Source organism: Pseudonaja textilis, chromosome 6 (assembly GCF_049901715.1).
Source record: "Pseudonaja textilis isolate UNSWEBS1 chromosome 6, rPseTex1.2, whole genome shotgun sequence".
NCBI classification, from domain to species: domain Eukaryota; kingdom Metazoa; phylum Chordata; class Lepidosauria; order Squamata; family Elapidae; genus Pseudonaja; species Pseudonaja textilis.
Genome location: NC_141995.1, coordinates 17,991,526 through 18,012,379, shown reverse-complemented (window position 1 = coordinate 18,012,379; position 20,854 = coordinate 17,991,526). Strand labels below are relative to the sequence as shown.

The 20,854-nt window shown below is 38.9% G+C and overlaps 1 protein-coding gene across 2 annotated transcripts in view; it reads right to left on the bottom strand.

The window, feature by feature from the left end:
* Positions 1-20,854, bottom strand: part of BANK1 (B cell scaffold protein with ankyrin repeats 1) — a 159,034-nt gene that overhangs the window by 15,354 nt on the left and 122,826 nt on the right. For both annotated transcript variants that reach the window (XM_026698275.2, XM_026698276.2), the window contains 2 exons: positions 1,994-2,093; positions 717-1,019 (listed from right to left, as the gene is read on the bottom strand). In XM_026698275.2, the coding sequence (XP_026554060.2) occupies positions 717-1,019; positions 1,994-2,093 (403 nt within the window). The remainder of the gene's footprint in view (positions 1-716; positions 1,020-1,993; positions 2,094-20,854) is intronic.

Here is a 20,854-nt window from a genome sequence, read left to right as displayed (position 1 = left end):
GGGCTGCATCAGGGTTCTGTTTGACTTTGGGGGGCCAGGGTGGGTGTAGCCAGGGTGGGCATGGCTAGCTTGACATCACTTGTGCCAGGGGTGCCTGTGGTGGCCTGAGCACACTGACAGCAAAAACAGGCTTCAGAGCCCAGTTTTCGGCTGCAAAGGCCTTCTGTAACCCTCTGCCAGTAAAAACGAGGCCTTTTCAAGCTCTGTTTTTTGCTGGCAGAGGCATCGTGGGCCGGTCCTTTGCTGTTTCCAGGATGGCCCCGCAGGCCAGATCTAAGCACCCTGCAGGCCAGATCTGGCCCCCTGGGCCTTGAGTTTGAACCCCTGCTGTAGGGATATCAATAAGTGTAATGGGGATAGGGCCATCAATGGTACTGTGGTTTGTAAGGGAAGTGCATAAGTGCACAATCGTGCCTACCATCCTCGTCCTTTTGTCCCCATTTATTTGTACCTATTTCCTGTATTCTTACTCATGTTTATACTTATACCTATTATCTTGTAAGCGATTGACAAATCAAATAAAAATAAAGTAAAATAATTAGGAAGCTGCCATGGAGTATGATCTAACTTTTCTGGTCTGCTAATTAGTTTCCTGGATCAGACTCTGTTCAGCAGAGAATGAGGGAATACATATGGTTTTGATCTGATGTAGCTGGGATCTTGAATATTTATGCAATTTTGCTATAAATGTTTTGTGTTATACCATGAGTCTATACCTGTATACAAGTAGAAAGATTCACTTTGTTTACTGGCAAGTAATTGATTTCGAGGTGGCAAGGGTGGTCCCTCTGAGAAACTGACGTTTTCACTCTTTGCTTCTGGGACATCCCTAAGTATGTTACTATACAAGCTGTAGCAACTATTTCTCAAATGAAATGCATTTTTTTCTAATTTATTTCCTTCTTCTTTTTCCACCATTTCTTCCTCATTATATTCGTTTGGTTCTGCATCAGCATTCATCCCTTTCTTCTTCTGGATTTCCAAACAGGCTCCAGGTGGTTCTTCTATGCTTGGACTGCCTGTTAATGTTGGGAGAATACATTATTCTTTCATTTAAAATAACCATCTGGAAGCATTTTACATTTTCTTACGGATTTCTACAGAGAAACAGTCACAATGCTAATTAAACTTTCATGAATGAATATGGTATAGTGGAAAGCTGTCACATCTATAACTTCAGTGAGGAAACATTTAAAATATTTATCAACAAATAGAAAAGGCTCTCATTAGTTTGTAACATTTCTAAACAACATAGACAAACATGTGATGTTAAATGACTGTGGAAATGCAACATTCTGTTCCCACCCTAATCCTGTCCAATTCTGAATGCACGGTAGCAGAAATGCAAGAGTAACCTATAAGTTATGCAACTGTGCCTGTTTATTTTTAACAGACTAGGTTGCCAACCTATCAATTTACAGCCTTTAACGGGAATAAATTTTGCCATTGGGAGAAAAATGTGAATTACTGAGAACTCTGCACTTTATGGACACAAATCATCTTCTTTTAATGACCTCATAATCCCTTGCAGGGTGAAGTCTGAGCAACTGAATGGAGCTGAGTGTTTACTGGCCAGATGCCCTTCCTGTCACCAATGCGGAGTTATATTCTCAGTGTGCTCAGAGAGAGAAATATCTGCCTCTACCTAGGTCAAACTCACAGCCTCCTGATTGTGAGGCAAAAGCTCCATCTCTAGGCTACTACACCACTCAATCACTAATTACACAAATGCAAGAAAAAACAAACTGAGTAAGCATAGGTAGGCATGGTGTCTTCCACAATCTTGAAGTCACTTAGAAATTTAAAACATTTGGAATGTCTATTAATATTGTGGAGAAATGTCTGCCATATATACTTGGATTGACTCTATCTCTGGGAAAGTAATACATATAAATTGTATTGATGCATATATTCAACAATATTATAGAAGAATTAAACTTTTAAAAAATATAATCATAAATGAATAGCGGAATGTTCCATTTTAGAAACCTACCAAGCCCGTTAGAATGAGAATCTGAGCTCATCATAGAGACATAACTGTAATCCTCAGTTTTTATTTCCTTCTCATCTCTTGTGTTTTTGTCTTCACTTACCTAGATGGGAATTAAAAAAAAGGTCAAACAGCACTTGATGGTATCAGATAACGGCAACAGCTGGAGGTCATTTAGCAGAAGACAATGCTGGAAGCCATCTCCAGCTATTCATCCTTTTATTTCCAGCACCTAATATGATCATAGATGGATTTAATCCACACAATCCCTTCTTTAGAGTAGAGAGGTAGAAGAATTTTAGCAGCTGTTTTGTGATGCTCCTGGGCATGATTTAAGAACACCTGTTCTGAGCACAATAACATGAGATTTAACATGAGCTCATTGGATTTTGAACAATGTTGGTATTTTTTACCAATTAGGAGATGAAAAAAATTCTACAGATTCTTAGACGACTTTTCTTCTTCGTTTTTAATCTGATAAATGGCAGTTCATTATCAGCCTGCAGTTTCTCAGGATGTATTTGCTGAAGTATACCCGGTACTTATTTATTTAGTGTCTTTGAGTCAGTGTTTTGAATGGTCATAAAAAGTATCTTATGTTTTTCTGCTGGTTTTATTTGATCTCTTGCTGCTGTAGTTATTCTTCTGTTGCTGCTGGGTTTGATTTCTGTGTGCTGTAACTCTTTTGCTAGCTGCTTTGGTCATTGGTTTCAAACAGAAAAGCAGCATATGGGCTTTAAAATAAAATTCTAAACCTTTATTTGCCATCACCTGTCCATCTCCATAGGCAGAAATTCACAACCTATTTGGTATAGTTTGGGCTAGATCTAGGCTCAGTATGCTAAGTTTTGATCCCACTGATTTACTGGGGAAATACATTCAGGTTGTCCAGTCTGTGTCTACCTTTATTTCCCATTATTTTATTCCAAATGCATGATTGGCAACAAAAACGGCAAAACATTGTCTAATGCAGGATTTTCATTGATGAATCATGAATCTCAGATACTAATCTAAAGAGGATGGCATCAGGGCATTTCCCAAAATTGTGTTTGCAGTCAGAGAAAATTAATTTTAGGAATGGTTGATAGTTTCCTCTCTCATCTGAGATTCTCAGTAATTTTTTAATGTTTTTCAAACCCATGTTCTTCCTCATTTCTACAGCAACTTCTTTCCTTCTACCTTACCAAGGAAAAATACTCCTTTTTTTCTTCCAGCTTGGGTGGAATACTTATAGTAAGTCTTTAGGTTTCAGAGTTGAATCACACAAAATTGTTGGTAAAAGTTTGGGGATTGTTTTTTTTTGTGTGTGTGTGTGTGAGGATTGGTTTTTCGAAGAGCTATTGCAAACTCAGTTTAGCTTCTTGGCAATTTTTAATGTCAATGCATGGATTCAATATATGCTCTCATTGCCAAAGGCTTGAAATGAAATATAGGTTTTCATCATATGTGGCCATCTGTTTTACTGCACAGGATTTCAAATAACTGCAGACGCTTTTTCACTATTGCTTTCAGAAATAATAAAAGGAAATATAACTTGATATTGGCAAAATGAACTTAAAGCTATATGTAAAAATGCTTATTTTGGGGAAAATTTTTAAATTAAATTAGAGAAAGGACAACAAACGTATTTATTTCGTATCTGAGGTACATTTTTCCAGTGTCTGCACTGTTCTATCATATCAACATAAAATAGCAAGGGATTTCTTCTTGGAAGAAACTTGCATCAAGTAATGAGGTTTTTTTTTTTTTTTTAAAGATTCATTTAGTATTTTTGTGGTATTTTTTATTATAATTCTATACTTTTCACACACTTGAAATATTTTTTATAAAAGTAAGTTACTATATAGGATGCTATACAATCATTGCAAAATTTTCAGTGTTTGATTGATAATAGCAGATGTTCATATGTGATTTCTCATATAATGTTTTGTTTGGCAGAAGCATAGCTGTAACTTCAGTTTTTTTCTCTTTTGAAAGGTCTACTCTGATGAAATTTATTTAAGCAAGATCATCAGGGCTAGGGAGCAAAAGTGAAAGAAGGCAATCACTATTTTGTTAGTGTTTAGGTACATAAAGTAGCCACATTATAGGACAGAATGCTGGTCCAGATGGGTCACTGATCTATTCTTAGATTTGTGTATTTTTGCTACTGGGGCCTCTTCGATATAACTGGCTCATTCATATAGAAGAATGTCTTGATTCATCATCCACCCAGGAATGTAACTCCCAGAATTCTCAAACAATGCAAACATTAGGAAATCTGAAAACTGCAGTAGCAGTACATGTAGAAGGCAACATTTAGTGCAGTAAATGATCTAGTCTCTTAGTTTATTTCCCACAATGAAGTATCTTCAGCAATGGCCTTTTCCCATTGTTGATTATTATTCTGCTTTGAACTCAGACATTCTATGTAGATGAATATTAGATGAAATTGCTATACAGGACTATGCAACTGCAGTACTCTACATTATTTATCTTTTTGTATGGTGGTAAAGTAAAAAGTAAAAAAAAACAATACTATTTGTTACACCCTTTGATACACTTACAAGGGGCCAATGCAACACAAAAGGTACATTGTTTAATACATTAAAATAATTATAAGAGTTCAGTTATGCATGGTCAGAAGATGATACGTATTTGTAAAAATGTAAATAGTCTTCCCAATGCTGTTTACTCCAACTCCATTAAGTTGCATCTTTCTTTAATCCTACTGAGTCATTTATCCGAATAATATCTCAAAATACATTTAGGCATAGTTGGAAACTTCCCAAGACTGGCACAAGGTATTTTGCTTTTTGAAATGTCTGTGTACTACAATTAAAGAGTTATTATTTTGAGCATCTTTTGGTGCAATTCTACTTCAAAGGATTGCTCACCACCCTTATTCCTTGTATATATTTTCCTTCTGAAAACTATTTTTGTCCAAAGGTTTGAAAGATGTATATTTTTGACCTTCTAAAGACGTTCTTTTCCACACCGAGAAAATAGGATCGAAGGAACTGAACAAAAAATCTTCCATCTTGTTATACTATGTTAAGACCAACACTGATTGTGCACAACCATTTTTACTGAATCAACTCTCCAATCCTAGACATGAGTCAGGTGCCAAGATAAGTTTTTTGTCATATAAGAACAGTGATATTACTGGATTAAGAGTCAAATAGCAGACAGAAAAAAATGGTCCCAGACTCCATGAAGAATGCCTTGGAAGTAGTAGTTTACTTGGGAATAATGATGGATTTGCTCAATTTCTAAAAAAATAAATTTTAATTAGCACTAGTTCTTTACAGGTAAGAGACAGGAGATTTCAATATAAATATCTTTACTTGACATCAGTTAAATGTTAGAACATTTCTTTATTCTGACCTTGAAAACTTTGATCTTTGCCAGAAATAGAATCTTTACTACCTTAAATGCCAAAGTTATCCCACTTCCTTGGAATATTGACAGTGCTTTTGCTTAATGACTTTGCTGTAAGTACTTTCTGCTTCTTTGATCCTGACCACTAACTGTTTCTCTTGGACTGAAACTGTAGACTAAATAGACTTTCTGTGGTATAATCCTTTCAGTTGAAACTTCAGGTATTGAGGGAATGAGGCTGTGCTTATTAGCTTTGCTGTGCTTATCACAAAGACTTGCTAGTCACATTTGCTGAGTTTGAATTTACATACTCAGAAATATTGTGTGATATGAAGCCCCCAGATGGATGAGTAATTGGGCACGTGTACTTAGGTGCAAGTGTGTATAGTCAAGGCAATGGTTTTCCCAGTTGCAATGTATGGTTGTGAAAGCTGGACCATAAGAAAGATTGAGCACCAAAGAATGGAGGCCTTTGAACTATGGTGCTGGAGAAGACTCTTGCAAGTCCCTTGGATTAGAAGGCAATCTAACCGGTCAATCCTAGAGGAGATCAACCCTGACTGCTCTTTAGAAGGCCAGATCCTGAAGATGAAACTCACATACTTTGTCCATGTAATGAGAAGGAAGGACTCACTGGAGAAGAGCCTAATGCAGGGAATGATTGAGGGCAAAAGAAGAAGGGGACGAGAGAGAATGAGATGGCTGGATGGAGTCACTGAAGCAGTTGGTGTGAGCTTAAATGGACTCCAGAAGATGGTAGAGGACAGGAAGGCCTGGAGGAATGTTGTCCATGGGGTCGTGATGGGTTGGACATGACTTCGCAACTAACAACATTTAAGTGCAAATACAATGAGGCTGCAAAACAAAGTATTGTATACCACATTAGGGGAACAATGATGGTCTGAAAAGCAGTATAAGGAACCCTTGTATGAAATGTTTAATTTAATTAATTATGTACGGTGCTTCAAAAGACATTTTAGTTTCCATCACTTTTATAGTGTAAAAACATAATGAAAAGATAAAACTGAAAACCAAACCAATAAACTAAGAACATGTAGAAAGAGGAATTTAAATCCAGTTAATTGTTTTAATAAAAGTTAGAGAATCTCCTTTAGGAAGTAGTTAATTTTATTCCATAGTAATTCATGGGACTAAACTCAAGAATTCTAGAATAGGCTTGGCAATCTCTCATAAAAGAACTGAGAGGAGTGTGACACATAGTTTTTGAACCACCTACTACTTGAATTAATTGTTTAATTAGATATTTATTAATTTTTTATTTATTTTATTTGGTTTGTCAATTGCTTTCAATATTAAAGGTATAAGTAAAAACATAGTTATGAATACATGGATACATGGATGTAAGAAAAATAAAAGAAACAATAGGATAGGGATGGTAGGCATGTTGGTGCGCTTATGCATGCCCCCTACTTATTCCTTATTCCTTATTCCTCTAGGAAAGGGGTGTCAAACTAGCATCGTCATGGCAGCACCACATGATATATCGTGACTTTTTCCCCCTTCACTAAACTGGGCATGGGCGTGGCCAGTGTGTGATGCATCCGGCCCGCGGGCTGCAAGTTTGACAGCCCTGCTCTAGGAGCTTAAGGGAGCTTACACTGCATTCCTTCATCCATTTATTCAAACAACAACTTTTCAGACATACTAAATCAGAATTGATTTCAGATGCATTCCATGTTGTTGGCAATTCTATGCCTTCCCAGCTTTCTCACAATACTATAATGCCCAAAGTGGATCTTTTCAACCAGGGAAATACCACAAAACACGACAAAACAAAATGGCATTGATAGAGATCAAATCTCACTAGGTAGCACAAGGGTCTTCAATCTTGGCAACTTTAAGCCTGGTAGATTTCAACTCCCAGAATTCTCCAGCCAGCTTTGCTTAAAGGTGCCAAGGTTGGAGACCCCAGGTCTAGCATACCTTGACTCATCTTTATGTTAGGACAATACTTGCTTGTTACAAGAAGCTTGTCCCTAATGAAATATTCTAAATGGCATGCTAAGTGTATTTCAACAGAAGATATTTCAGCAAATACTATATGTCAGAATGTAGTTACTAGGCTTTGAAGATAATTGAAGTGTGTAAAGGGCAGGAAGGATGTAACAGGCTAAATTATTTGACAAAGACTTATTGATCTAGGGTTCTTATGTTGACCAGCCTGTTTTTTTTAAAGCATAAAGCTCTGTAATAAGAGGAATGTAGATCATATAATAGACTCAGAAATCATTTACAATGTAATTAGTTGTACATTCATATGTTTGCAGGGGCATTTTTAAATCTGAGATTCCACTCTTCTAGGAAAGGTGTGATATTGTATTGGACATTCTAAGTTTAAAAAATGAGGGGTATTTTTTTTAGTTTACAGTACATAGAACATCTTTATGTCCAGTAGGAGCTTCACTGAACTTGTAGGAGGATGAAATATTTACTTTTGTTACTTGATGTGCTCCCCATTCCTCTAAATTGTATTCCCAAGGTGGCCAAAGGTTTGCACAATATAGTACGGCTATCAGCAACCCGCAGCTCTGGAGCCTCATGCAGCTCTTTGGGCCTTCTGCTTTGGTTCCCTGTTGGGTGATCTTACCAGTGGCTGGCCCCTCCCCTCCTCCTCCCCTCCCTGCCTGGCCTGAGAAGGTAAAACACAAAAAAACAGAAATGAGAGGGAGGGAGGGAGGGAGGGAGAGAGAGAGACACCCATTTCTCACAGAAAACACCAGGAGCCACAAAACCTGGGTAGGCATAATTTTGTGTTTTCTTTTATGTGGGAAATGGGTCCAAATGGGTCTTTGAGTGTTTAAGGTTGAAGACCTCTGATATTATAGTACTACCTCCAAATAGGAGGTAGTACTATACTGCTTAAGAAGTGAAGAACCCTCAGGCAGGAAACAATTTCCTTTTTAGACAGAGACTGATACTATTATGCAGATGGATTAGGTAGGCATGACTAATTGGTAAAAGAAAAATGGACTATCTTCAATTTCTCTTCAAAGACACCCTGGGCACAACAATTCTGATAGTTACAAATGATATTAGAATCCCATGATGACCTTTCCAAACTACTATTGCTATGACATCTCCCCTTCTAAATAATTCCCACTTACATTACCAATTATTGACTCTTGTGATACAGTGGCAGATATAGCAAAGGTGTACTGCAATGTTGTCAGACCCACAAATTCTTGGTCATTCTTTTAATCAGAACATAAACACAATCTTGTCAATAACTCATCTCTTCTTCCTCAAAATGTCTTCGTTAACAAAAGGAATAATTCCTTCCTCCCTCCCTCCCTCCCTCCCTCCCTCCCTTCCTTCCTTCCTTCCTTCCCTCCCTCCCCTCCCCTCCCCTCCCTTCCCTTCCCTTCCCTTCCTTTCCCCAGTTTGTTCCCCAGGCTAATGATATTTCCATCTCATGAGATAAACTTCTTATAACACAAGAAGGAAAATCTTATCATTGCTTTTGATACTTTACTGCTTGGAGTAGGAAAAACTGATTCTTTCTGGCCAAATTTCAAATGTAAATGTGAAAGACTCACATAATTTTTTGGGAGGAGAGGGAAGGTTTTACTCTGTACAATCAGGACAATCAACAATACAATTAAATGGAAGTTATGTTTATAAAGGAGGTAAAGCTTAATCTTTTTGGATTTAAACATGACCTTTATTTCCTTTTAGAGCTCTTGTGCCAACATATCATGACATTTTTTTCCTCTGCACTTCTAAATTACTGAAACGTGGTTGCTGATGTTTTGAGCATTGCTATTTAGCAGCCCTGTAAACATTTCTGCTGTTTTTTATTAACAAGATTCATAATTCATTATTTATCCATAATTAATGGGTATAAAATGCTATGATGGAGAGAATTTGAACCTGGCCTTATCAGAAATGGGGAGTGAACAAACCACAGACATGTTTCTAGGACTTTAAATCCCATTCGTCACTAGCTTCTGATAGGAGCTTCCAGAAAGTTCTCAGCCAAATTAGAAATCAAAGCATTGTTGATTGTAATTATTATGCTACTCTATTACTGAGGCTGCCCACATTACAGCATAAGAAGATTTATAGCTAAAAACAGTAAATATGGGACACATGTCCTATTGCTTTGGCTAGATAATTAGAATTGCACCTCCTCCTTTGTGTTTCCAATACTATTAAATTATGAAATATGACTGTAAAGTGTGAAATAAGATTTAATTCCAAACAAAAGTTTTCTTTCTTAAATTATTTTTACCTGAATGAAGAAAACAGGGGATTTCAACGAAGAGGCTGATGATGATCCGCTTTTGTTTTTTTTTGTTTTAATTTTGTTTGCTGAGCTTTGTTGTGGTCTAAGTGCTTTGTGTGGTTAGGCAAAATGGAATGCAGTCATGATCAGGACTTTTATACATTTTATATAAATCAAGTTAAAACCATAAGGTGGTGCTCTTGTATTTTACTTCTAGCTTTATTTTCTGATATGACCTTCAAATAAGATGGTCTCGATACAATAGTTCATGGACTTGATCATCATTTTGCAAGAAGCTGACAGATCTCGTGATCTATGCAGATATTTGTGCAATGCTTGGCCATATAGACAACCATTAGCTCATGATAATTAATGACATGCATTGCAGCATTGTTTTATCTATATAGTTCTTATATAAATAAACTCTGTACTGTGATCTAACACCCTGAGTCCCAAATCTGAAACTGCATTTTCTATTGGGACTGTAAAATCTGAGTTTTGGATAACAGTTTTAAAGTTGTGTTATGACCCATGTGGTCAAGGCAAATCCTCTATTTACCTCAACAAATGGTCCAGCAAATGGCCCTCCAATGATCAGTAAGCCTCTACTCCCATACTACCCTGAACGCAGCCCCCTCAGTCCCCCAAACAACAGCCCCTATACTACAAATAAAGTCCACAGAATATGAGCATGCTCACAAGGCAAGGACCAGGGTTCCAGGTCCAATCCACAAGGCAGAGTCCAGGCACAAGACAATGATAGTCTTCAGGGCAAAGAAAAGATCCAAGGCAAGAGGCCATTCTAAGGGTATAGTGAAGCAAAGGCCAAAAGCAATCTTCAAGACAAGGGTAAGGGCCAAGACAAAAGGTGAAGAACAATCTTTGAAGCAAGGCAAGGCAAATAGCAGAACAGGCAGGAGTCAAAGCTGAGGGGGTGTAAAGACAAAGCAACCACTTGTTCCTGGCAAAGACTAACTCAATGACTTACCTGTCAATGAATACTTCAGCTTCAACCATAACAATACAAGAGCAAACAATGGATACAAAGGTTAATCGCACCAAACTTGATTGCAGGAAATACAACTTCAGCAACAGAGTGGTCAATGTCTGGAATACTCTACCTGACTCTGTGGTTTCTTCCCCAAACCCCAACAACTTTAACCTTAGACTGTCTACTATTGACCTCACCCCTTTCCTAAGAGGTCTGTGCATAAGCTCACCAATGTGCCTACCGTCCCTGTCCTATTGTTTCTTTTATTTTTCTTATATGTACCCATTTCATGTATTCAAAATTATGTATATACTTATACCTATTATTTTGTAAGCGATTGACAAATCAAATAAATAAATAAACATAAAAAACTCCCCATGATTTCTTCTTAAGTTCCTCCACTCCAGATGCTCCTTGTGAGGAGGGGTGGAGTGACCTCTTCCCAAGTAGTCTTGCAGCCCTTCTCTGGGCTTGCCCATATTCTGCTCTCCTTGCCCTTGGATTAAGTGGAGGAGACAGCTGTTCCTCATCAGAGGAGATCTGTTGTCTATCAGCACCACTGCCTGTCAGCAGCCGATTCTTCCCTGTGTCTGCACAGGCAGGTAGCTCTCTGTCTGGTTGACCACCTCCTCCAATGCCTGAGGGGCCCAGGACAGCATTGTCCTCAGCCCCTGGCCTCTCCAAACATGCCAAGGGAGATGTGCCATCCCCGTCAGATGGTCCCAGTCCCAACTTCTCCTTCTCTTCCCAACTGGGCTCCAATGGGGCCATGAAAAATTGGTTGAGTTGAGCAAGATTTTTACTGGCTTGAAATGTACTTTAACGTTTTAGAATATGTACCTGTTTTATGTGAAAAGCAGGGGTGGGATGCTACCGGTTCAGGCTGGTTCTATAGAACCGGTAATTCTGAAGAGCAGCTGACACTGAACCGGTTCGGTGCAACAACCTTCTGGTCATCTGTTTGGCTCAACTGCCTGCCCGGGCTCTTGGCTGTCCTTTATTTCTGCTTTTTCAACCTGAGCTGCTTTGCATGGCACAGCTGAGGTTGAAAAAGCAGGAAAGAAGAGGGTTTTCAAACACTATGCACCTGAGTGCAGCGCTTGTCAGCTGTCCAGGCAGCACAGCTGATGTTGTTTTGCGAGTGTGGTAGAAATGCACTCTGACTGAACTGGTAGTAACACCAATTGAATCCTACCCCTGGTGAAAAGGTATTTCATCCGTGACTTTCTTTTATAAACTGCTACCCAGTTGAAAGATGGTACCACCCAGCTCTTCAAATTTGGAAACCTGGAGGCCAAAAATAGGGAAATGTGTGTCCACACTATTTTCAGTGCATCCCCATTGGCTTTTCCAACCAATTTCTGCATGCATGTTCTTGATGATAAATAACAGCCTATGTGTATGCCATTGCATGCAGGAATAGCCTTCAGATCTTCAGCAAATTGAGCTGATAGCATATAATGGATAATTTAACTCTCATATTGTTAACAAACACATAATTGGCATTTGATGATTTGGTTCCTGCTTAATATGAACACTGGTGAATCCTTCCTTATGCATAATGATTTGATTATAATATGTATGTCTACAATACCAGTGAGAATAACTCTTCTGGCTGCCAAACATCCAAACACTGCCATCTTGAATATTCTCAGAGTATTCTCATCTCCCTCATAATGAATTAATTCAATTTTGGAAACCAGAAGATAATATCCACATATTAGAATTTTTATTTTATTTTAAAAATAGCATAATAAATTATATTCAAATTACTTGGGTGTTTCAGTTCTGAATAAACAATTGTTTCATTTCTTCATTCATAATGACATACATGACTAAACAACCAAAATCTTATAACACCATCCACAAATATGTGTCTTTCTATAAAAAGTGTGAATACCAGAAACTAATACCCTCTGGTTTGCAAATGTGCTGCAGAAGGCAGTTTTCTGCATAATTAAAGAATATGCCTATAATTGCTAGCTATTAGAATTGTTCATGACCCAAAGCAACAGTAAGATAATTGTCAATATCCAATGACAAAAAATGAGTTATTTGACCAAGCAGAAAAATAAACTGTACCTCAAGGAGAGATTTAATAGAAGCAAAGAAGCATCCATTTCTGTACAATAATAGTATCATTGAGCTATTACAAAATTGATGCATGCTGACAAATGTTGTCCAAACACAACGTTTCTCAAATTGCACATCAGACTTTTGATGGTATTTTTCAGCTTTTCAGAGGAACACTTGAAAAACCCCAATTGCTGTTATTAGCATAACTTACTTTTCTTGGATTTGAGGGCCTCCTTTTGAAATTTGTATAGCAAGAATTTTTACACATGGGGATTTGGTGTTCTTATGTTAGCAACTGGCTGAACCAATGTGCTTCTAATTCTACTGCTCCAAATCCCAACAGCAAAACTTCTCATGCAAGTTCTTTAGTGACCAAATACTTCCCCATTGATATCAATGCCTAGCAATCCTGACTACTTTTAGCCCTTCCCCTTTTTGCAGCTGTCAGACAACAAAGTGTCTTGATCTCTTATACCTGCTTGGAGAGGAGGATCTAGGACAACTCACCAGGGCCAACTTGCTGCAGGACAATTCAACTCTGTATTAATTGTTTCATTCAGTTATTTTTATTGGTGGCTATTTTTTATCAAAATTATTGTAACTTGTATTTCTGGATTGAGTTCCTTTATTTTATTATTATTTCCCCTGGTTCGGCTGAAATTAATTTAGCTTTTGTATTTGTTGAACTGTCCTGTGGAAAGTGGTCCCCTGGCAAGTGAGCTGCGGTCAGTTGTCTTATTCCATTGAGGAGTGGGTGTGTTTCCAGAGCCCTTACTTAAAGCATGTCATCTTGTGAGACCCAGGAAGCATGCCTACTCTTTGGCAATTCCTGTTCTTAGGAATGATCTTTCCCACCCATGAGATTCATTATTCTCCAGGCTTTGGAACCAGCATAATTCTGAAACCTCCTTTTGTCCTCCTAACTGTTTTGAGGACAGGTGATCAGTGGTGGGATTCAATTTTTTTAGTACCAATTCTGTGGGTATGGCTTGGTGGCATGGCTTGGTGGGCATGGCAGGGGAAGGATACAATAAAATCTCCATTACCTCCGCACTCCTGGGGGAAGGTTACTGCAAAATCCCATTTCTTCCCCACCCCCACTAACCTGCTTTCCAACTCTGTTCTCCTGTGCAGGGCAACAAAAGAAGATCAGCTGGGACTTGGGAGGCAGACAATAGATGGGGGTGGGGCCAGTCAGAGGTGGTATTTTCCGGTTTTCCGAACTACTCAAATTTTCCGCTACTGGTTCTCCAGAATTGGTCAGAACCTGCTGAATACCGCCTCTGTGGGTGACATAGTGAAATTGGATCTCATAGTTTGGGGGTTGATTGGGAAGTGAAAACCCTAACATTCATCAAGTAGTCTGGTAATGTCTGGGAGAGAGGTCCTGCTGAGGGTCTTGTCTCCAAAACAGTCCCATCTATGAAATAAGGCCTTTAGTGGTGTCCTCCTCCTGTCTTATGGAATAGCTTGGTTTTATATGGAATAACAACTTCCTTCCTTTCCATCAAGAAGTGAAAGCTGAAAGTTGGCATTTGGGGATGTTAGATCTGAGTATCTACCCCTGTTGATCAATGTCATTATATTACATACTGTTTATTAGCATTGTATTGTTTTTAATCCTCCATTTTTTCTCTGAAGGAAGAAATCAGTAGAGTGACATAGAAATGTTAGCCATAAATTAATTAACTAAATAAAGGCATGCAGCTGAAATAAACCAGTAAACCTAGCATCTTTCCAAACAAGAAAACTCATTAATTTCTGAATATTTTCACTTTGGCTACTGTGACTCTCATTCACTCCAAAGTAAACGATGCATGGAGTTTGGCAGTTTTTAGGAAACTTGTTTTCTTCCTCCTGAAAGCAATAACACTGAATCTGAATCTTAGGACTGAAACCGTCATGCATCAATGCTGGACTGCAGCCAGCATTATAAGCTTTATATCCCTGACCGATCTAATAGCAATAGCTGTCAGCTTTGGAAACCATATTGAGATTCGATGCTCCCACACTGCCACAATTGGGTCTGAGAAAGTGGGAGGGAGGAATTCATTTGAGTATATCTAGTTAGACAAAAATTTTTTTTTTTTGGTTTGGATCAAGGTCACTGAGTGTGGTGTATAATGAAATGGGAATCTTAAGTTAGGACGGATAATGATCATCCATCCTATATGTGATGGGATAATGGCTAAGGAGGGATGGATTTGTAGTTTTGACTTTTGCAAGGAAGTCCAGAACTTTCAGTTTCAAGATTCCACAGATGTGCCAGTTACTATTTCCAAATAAAGGTACCTTTGAGATATGTCTGTCTCAGAGTTATTGACTGGAATGAAGATTTGCTGGAACGCTGACAATAGCACCTAGACTTATATACCACTTTAAAGTGCCTCACAACCCTCTCTTACCAGTTTACAGAGTGAGCATATTGCCCTCAACAAATTGGGTCCTCATTTTACCCATCTTGGAAGGATGGAAGGCTAGTCAACCTTGAGCCTGGTAAGATTTGAACCTGAAATTGCAGGCAGTCAGCAGAAGTAGCCTGCAATACTGCCCTCTAACCACTGGACCACTGTGGCTCATAGCAAGTTAAGAATAAAACCAAACCAAACAAAATTGTGGAATGTATATGACTGTTGCTCTATATCTTTCTGATGTATTCCCAATTATGTTAATTTAAAAAAAAACTGCTCTCAACTTTGAGTCATGTAAAAATTAGATTTAATAATTTCATAATATGATGTCACCTATTTTCTTGGAATCAAGGAAACTCAGTGAGTTGGAGGAAAGTGAGAAAACATCATTCTTTCGTAAAACAATAAGAAACGGAAACAAAATCATGTGTTGGTGGGATTCACATAACCTTCACAATATAATTTTAGGCCCTTGGTCAATAGAATCTCATACCCAGGTGAATAATGGGAGGGGTCCTCTGATTTACTTCAAGGCAAGTGAAAACAATGTGGGGATAACACAGAGGATTTTCTTCTTCATTTCCCTACTCAAGCGCTGTAGTCAAGCAATTAACATTTTGAAGCATGCAATCTGATTAGCACTAAATCACTGTCTCATAAACAACAAAAGTGTACAAGCTGTCTGTGGTTATAAAATGATCTCATATGCGTTTGAAAATGCATCACAGCATTTTACTTGTTCATTTTCCCAGAAATTAATTTCAGATCCCCTGAAGAGAATAACACAGCCTCACAGTCACCATCATTATGTGGCACTGAATTCTGGATTTAAAAGCATGTCAAATCCTACTCCCCAGATTGGTTGGTTGGCTCTTCCTGGTAAGGGAAACCAGAAGGCTGAACATAAAGAAGTTATTTTTGCCATTTGTATTGGGCCGGTAAACATGCCTCTTCCTTGTCAGATCCTATCTATGTAACAAAAAGATGTGTGTGGGGGTGAGGGGAAACTAGAGCTGATTTTGAAGATCACAAAAATGATCCACTGTAGTTGTTAAATTCGTAACACAGTTGTTAAGTGAATCTGGCTTTCCCATTGACTTTGCTTGTCAGAAAGTCGCAAAAGATGTTCACGTGACCTGGGACACAGCAATCATCATAAATACCAGTTGCCACTATCTGAATTTTGATGACATGACTTTGGGGATGTGTTGCGGCAGCAGGTGCGGATGGTGGAGGAGAGCGAGGACTCGGATGAGGGGCTGGGACCATCAGGGAGTGGACTGCTGCTTTCAGGGATTGTGGGGGCTGGCAGCAGTGATGAGGAGGTTCCCAAGGAGCCTGTGCCAAGTGCGTGTCAGTGCAGGATGATTCATAGAAGAGAACAGATGGAGCAGCACAGGTGACTCAGGAGTAAGGATACAACATAATGGCCCCTCCCTCCAGGGAATATAAGCCTGGTTTCAAAGGACCCAGCATTGTGTGTAGAGACCCCGACTTATCTGAAGAATTCTGTCAAGGCTTTTCTGGTTGGACTAATTGGCTGCAAGTCATCTTTTATCTACAAAGAAGTTTATTTGTAGATGAAAGCTGTGAAGGTTTCAGTTGCTGCGACTGTTTGAGATTCTCTTGCTGGTAATAGGGTTGGGTCAGAACAGGATGCTGCAACGGACTTAAGTGTGAAAAATGGCCACTACTCACTTTTTTCAGTGCTGTTGTAACTTCAAATGGTCAATAAATGAATGATTGTTATGCATTACATGTAATATTCTTTTAATAAAACAGTGCCGCTCATTCTTTATAGATGAAGACCTGAAACTTGTAGGGTGGACTATGTTGTAGGCTGAAGATAGATGGTGTCATATCCTTCCCCCTCTGTTGAGAGAGGGCTGTTCAATTTTGACAACAGTCTTTTCAACAGTTCCAAGAAGGCTTCGCACCAATTTGCACCACTCAAGTGACCCTGATGACACAGATAAACCTCCAGGTGACTTTAATGACTTGCTAGTACATAGGTGCTAGTTGTTTCTGGCTCTATGGGATAGTGCTCATGTCCGTTACAAAGCTAAAGAGCCAGTGCTGTCCGAAGATGTCTCCTTGGTCTTGTGGCTGGCATGACTAAATGCCAAAGGTGCACTGAATACTGTTACCTTCCCACCAAAGTGGTCCCTATTTTTCTACTTGCATTTTTAACCTGCTTTCAAACTGCTAGGTTGGCAGAAGCTGGGACAAGTAACGGGAACTCACTCCATTACGTGGTGCTAGGGATTCAAACCGCCGACCTTTCTGATTGACAAGCTCAGCATCTTAGCCATTGTCATGCTCCTGTCAGAGTCTGAATCTGATGAGGAAGATGAACAGGGAATGGGAGTGTGGCTCCATTGGCTGTGGAGGAAGGGCAAAGTCGGGCTGGGCAGAGCAGGCAAGAGGTAGAACAAGGGAGAGGGAATTCAGAGGAGAGTTTTTCTTCAGACCAGAAGGTAACCAGGACATTGGGAGCAAAGTTGAAGCTAATAAAGGCACTCCTACTTATTATCTGACTGTGTTACTTTGTGCCATGCAATCCTAACAGTCATCACAGCCACTGAGCCACCGTGTCCCTTCTTGTATCTGACAGAAACATAATTAAAAAACAAGTAAGCTAGAATTTGTTTGCTTCTATCAACTCTAGCAAAGCCCAAGGGTAAGATCCTCAGAGTGACAACAGGCCAGTGGGAGGGGTTTCTTCATGAGATTTAATTAAAGCATAGAAAACTCTAAAGCCCTGAAGACATAAAATGAAGCCCTTTTAAGACAGATGTTTCTCCCAAAAGCTAAATAAAGAAAAGAAGAACCTCATTCCAACGAGTAGAATTTCAAAAGCTTATTTTATTGTATCAAATTGAGTGATGGGGTGTGTGTGAAGCTATCATAATTTTTCTTTCTGGGACTAACCGCTATTGTTGAGACTCTAAAAATGGTACAGAGAAGAGCAACCAGGATGATTAGGGACTGGAGACTAAGGCATATGAAGAACGGTTGCAGGAACTGGGCTTGGCTAGTCTGGTGAAGAGAAGGACCAGGGGAGACATGATAGCAGTCTTCCAATATTTGAGAGGCTGCCACAGAGAGGAAGGAGTCAGGCTATTTTCTAAAGCGCCTGTAGGCAAGACAAGGAATAATGGATGGAAACTGAACAAGGAGAGATTTCACTTGGAAATAAGGAGAAACTTTCTGACAGTGAGAACAATCAACCAATGGAACACTTTGCCCTCGGAAGTTGTGGGAGTGCCATCACTTGAGACTTTCAAGAAGCGATTGGACTGCCAACTGTCAGAAATGGTGTAAGGTCTCCCACTTGGGTTGGGGGTTGGACTAGATGACCTATAAGGTCCCTTCCAACTCTGAATATCTGTTATCTGTTATCTGTATCATTAGTGTCCTGTGCTCTTTTCTTTGGTTCTTATTTTAAATCCGTACCAAAGGATTTTTTAATTTCGACCAAAGGATTGTCTCCTGTAAATTAGGACACTTCAACCCCCCATAGGAACAGTATAGCTGCACATCATGAAGAATTAAATGGCCTTTCATTACAAAACATTCCCTCGGGAAATGCTTTGGGCAAAGGACACAAAGAATTAAAAACGTTGAACTGGTTCAGCCCTTTATTTGCCGGTACTGTAAAACTCTTAGGCCCATGTTCCTGTTGTGGTTCGCTGGCAGGAGGTGCAGATGGCTGAGGTCTTGGAGAGCCAGGACTCAGATGAGGGCCTACATGTGATGCAGGGATGGGGCCAGGACCACCAGGGAGTAGAATGCTGCCTTTGGAGATTGTGTAGTGTTAGTAGTGTATTTAGCTTGTTTACCTGTTCGATGTCATAATCAGGTGCTCTGTAACATAGTAAGAATCGAAATGTGATATTTAAGGATAGTTCACAGATGATGGTCTCAGGAAGAGCAAGCTCCTGGGTAACTTGGATGTTTTTTAGATGTAAGGACTTTTTATAGAAGATCGCAACACCACCTCCTCTATGAATTTCACGATCTGATCGGTAAACATGATAATCTCTTACTGTGGTAATGGAGTCAGGGAGAGATGTGTTGAGCCATGTTTCACAGACAAATATGATGTTGAATTTAGCCATATTTAGTAAGAGGAGAAATTCAGGTATTTTATTCGCAAGGCTTCTTGCATTGAGTAGCTTGCATTTAAGGCCAGCAGTAGTTGGAATTGAGGTAGTTAGGGGCGTGCGTGCCTAGTCTTGGGTGATGGTGGATTGGTTGAGGTAGGGTTGTGGTTGAAGGTTAAAGCTGAGTTGCAGGATGTGTGACTTACTTTTGATACAGTCAGCATGGTAGTCAATGTACAGGTCCTTCTCTCCATTGTCTAGACAGTTTTTGAGTTCAGTGCGGAGTACACGGGAGCAGGCACGTTGTTGTATGGTTAGGTCAGGGCAACAATGGAGGTTCTTATGGTTGGTGTTGGTTTTGGCGAGTGAATTTATAGTGTAAATGAATTTGTGTTTGCTTGATTCATTTTTGCAAATGACCCTGCAGAAGCATGGGGTCACAGAGCCGTCTCTGTTTTTGAGCTCTTGGCCAATGCGGGAAATGTCAAGTATTTCATCAGGGGAGATGGTTGATGCTTGATAATCACTGATGATGTTTTGGACAGTTGTGATGTCATCATTATCATTGATGTCCTCTAGACCAAATAAGATGGCGTTTGGACATTTCCGTTCATGCTCAACAGCTTCTTTGATGAGGATTGGGATATCATTATTTGTCTGGCTTATGTTTTTTTGTGGATTGGGTTGTGGTTTTTGGGTAGAGATGTGGTTTGTAGCTATTGGATGTTCAGGTTTTTGTGTTATGTCTTTTTTTTTCAAGGTTGGATAATCTTTCTTTTAAGGTGTCCAGGGATGCTACCATGGTGTCAAGGGACGTTATTCGTGTTTCAATGGTATCAACTCTTTCCAACAGTTTGGGTCTGCATGATTTGCAGAGACATGGAAACTCATTGGATGATTCTAGGTATTGAATCATTTGCTCGGGTAATCCCAAGCAGTCATGATGAGCGTACTTGTTACATAGAGAACATTTGATGGAGTTTTCATTATCCTTTAGAGTTTTGTAGCATTTAAGGCATGTGCAGGAGTCTTGTGGTTCATTGGTGGGGATTACTTTCTCTTTAGGTTGTGGTTTGGCATTGGATTTTTTTCTTGGCATGGTAGGTTTGTTAAGATGGTACGTTGATTAAATTAATTAATGGAACAATTTTGGGTAATCAGTATAGTCAATATCACACCAATCAACCAATTGCAGTAATCTGTCTAGTCAAATAATTTTCCTAAGCAACAACCAGCCTAATCAATTAATTACATTAATTGCTAATCAATTAATTACACTAATCATTAATCACACTGTTCAATTAAATTCACTAAATTACTGATTTTACTAATCAATTAAATTACATGAATCTTGATCTTTTAAACTAATCAGTAATCACACTATTTGCACTAAACACTTTAATCACACTAATCAATTAAAACAATAAATCAATTAAACCATTAATGAAATATTTTATAGAAATTGATTATCTAATCATTGATATAGGTGATGAGGTAGAAAAGTTGTAAGTTTTGAGGTAATGAATTAATCAGTGTTTGATTAAAGTAATGAGGTAGTATTGAGAGTCTGTAAGGAAAGGGTTAATTGTTTTACTAGCAGCTGTGATTTACTGGTGGGAGGAATTTATTGCTCTGATTGCTGCTGCTATTACTCTGTAAACAATAGGCTGTAAC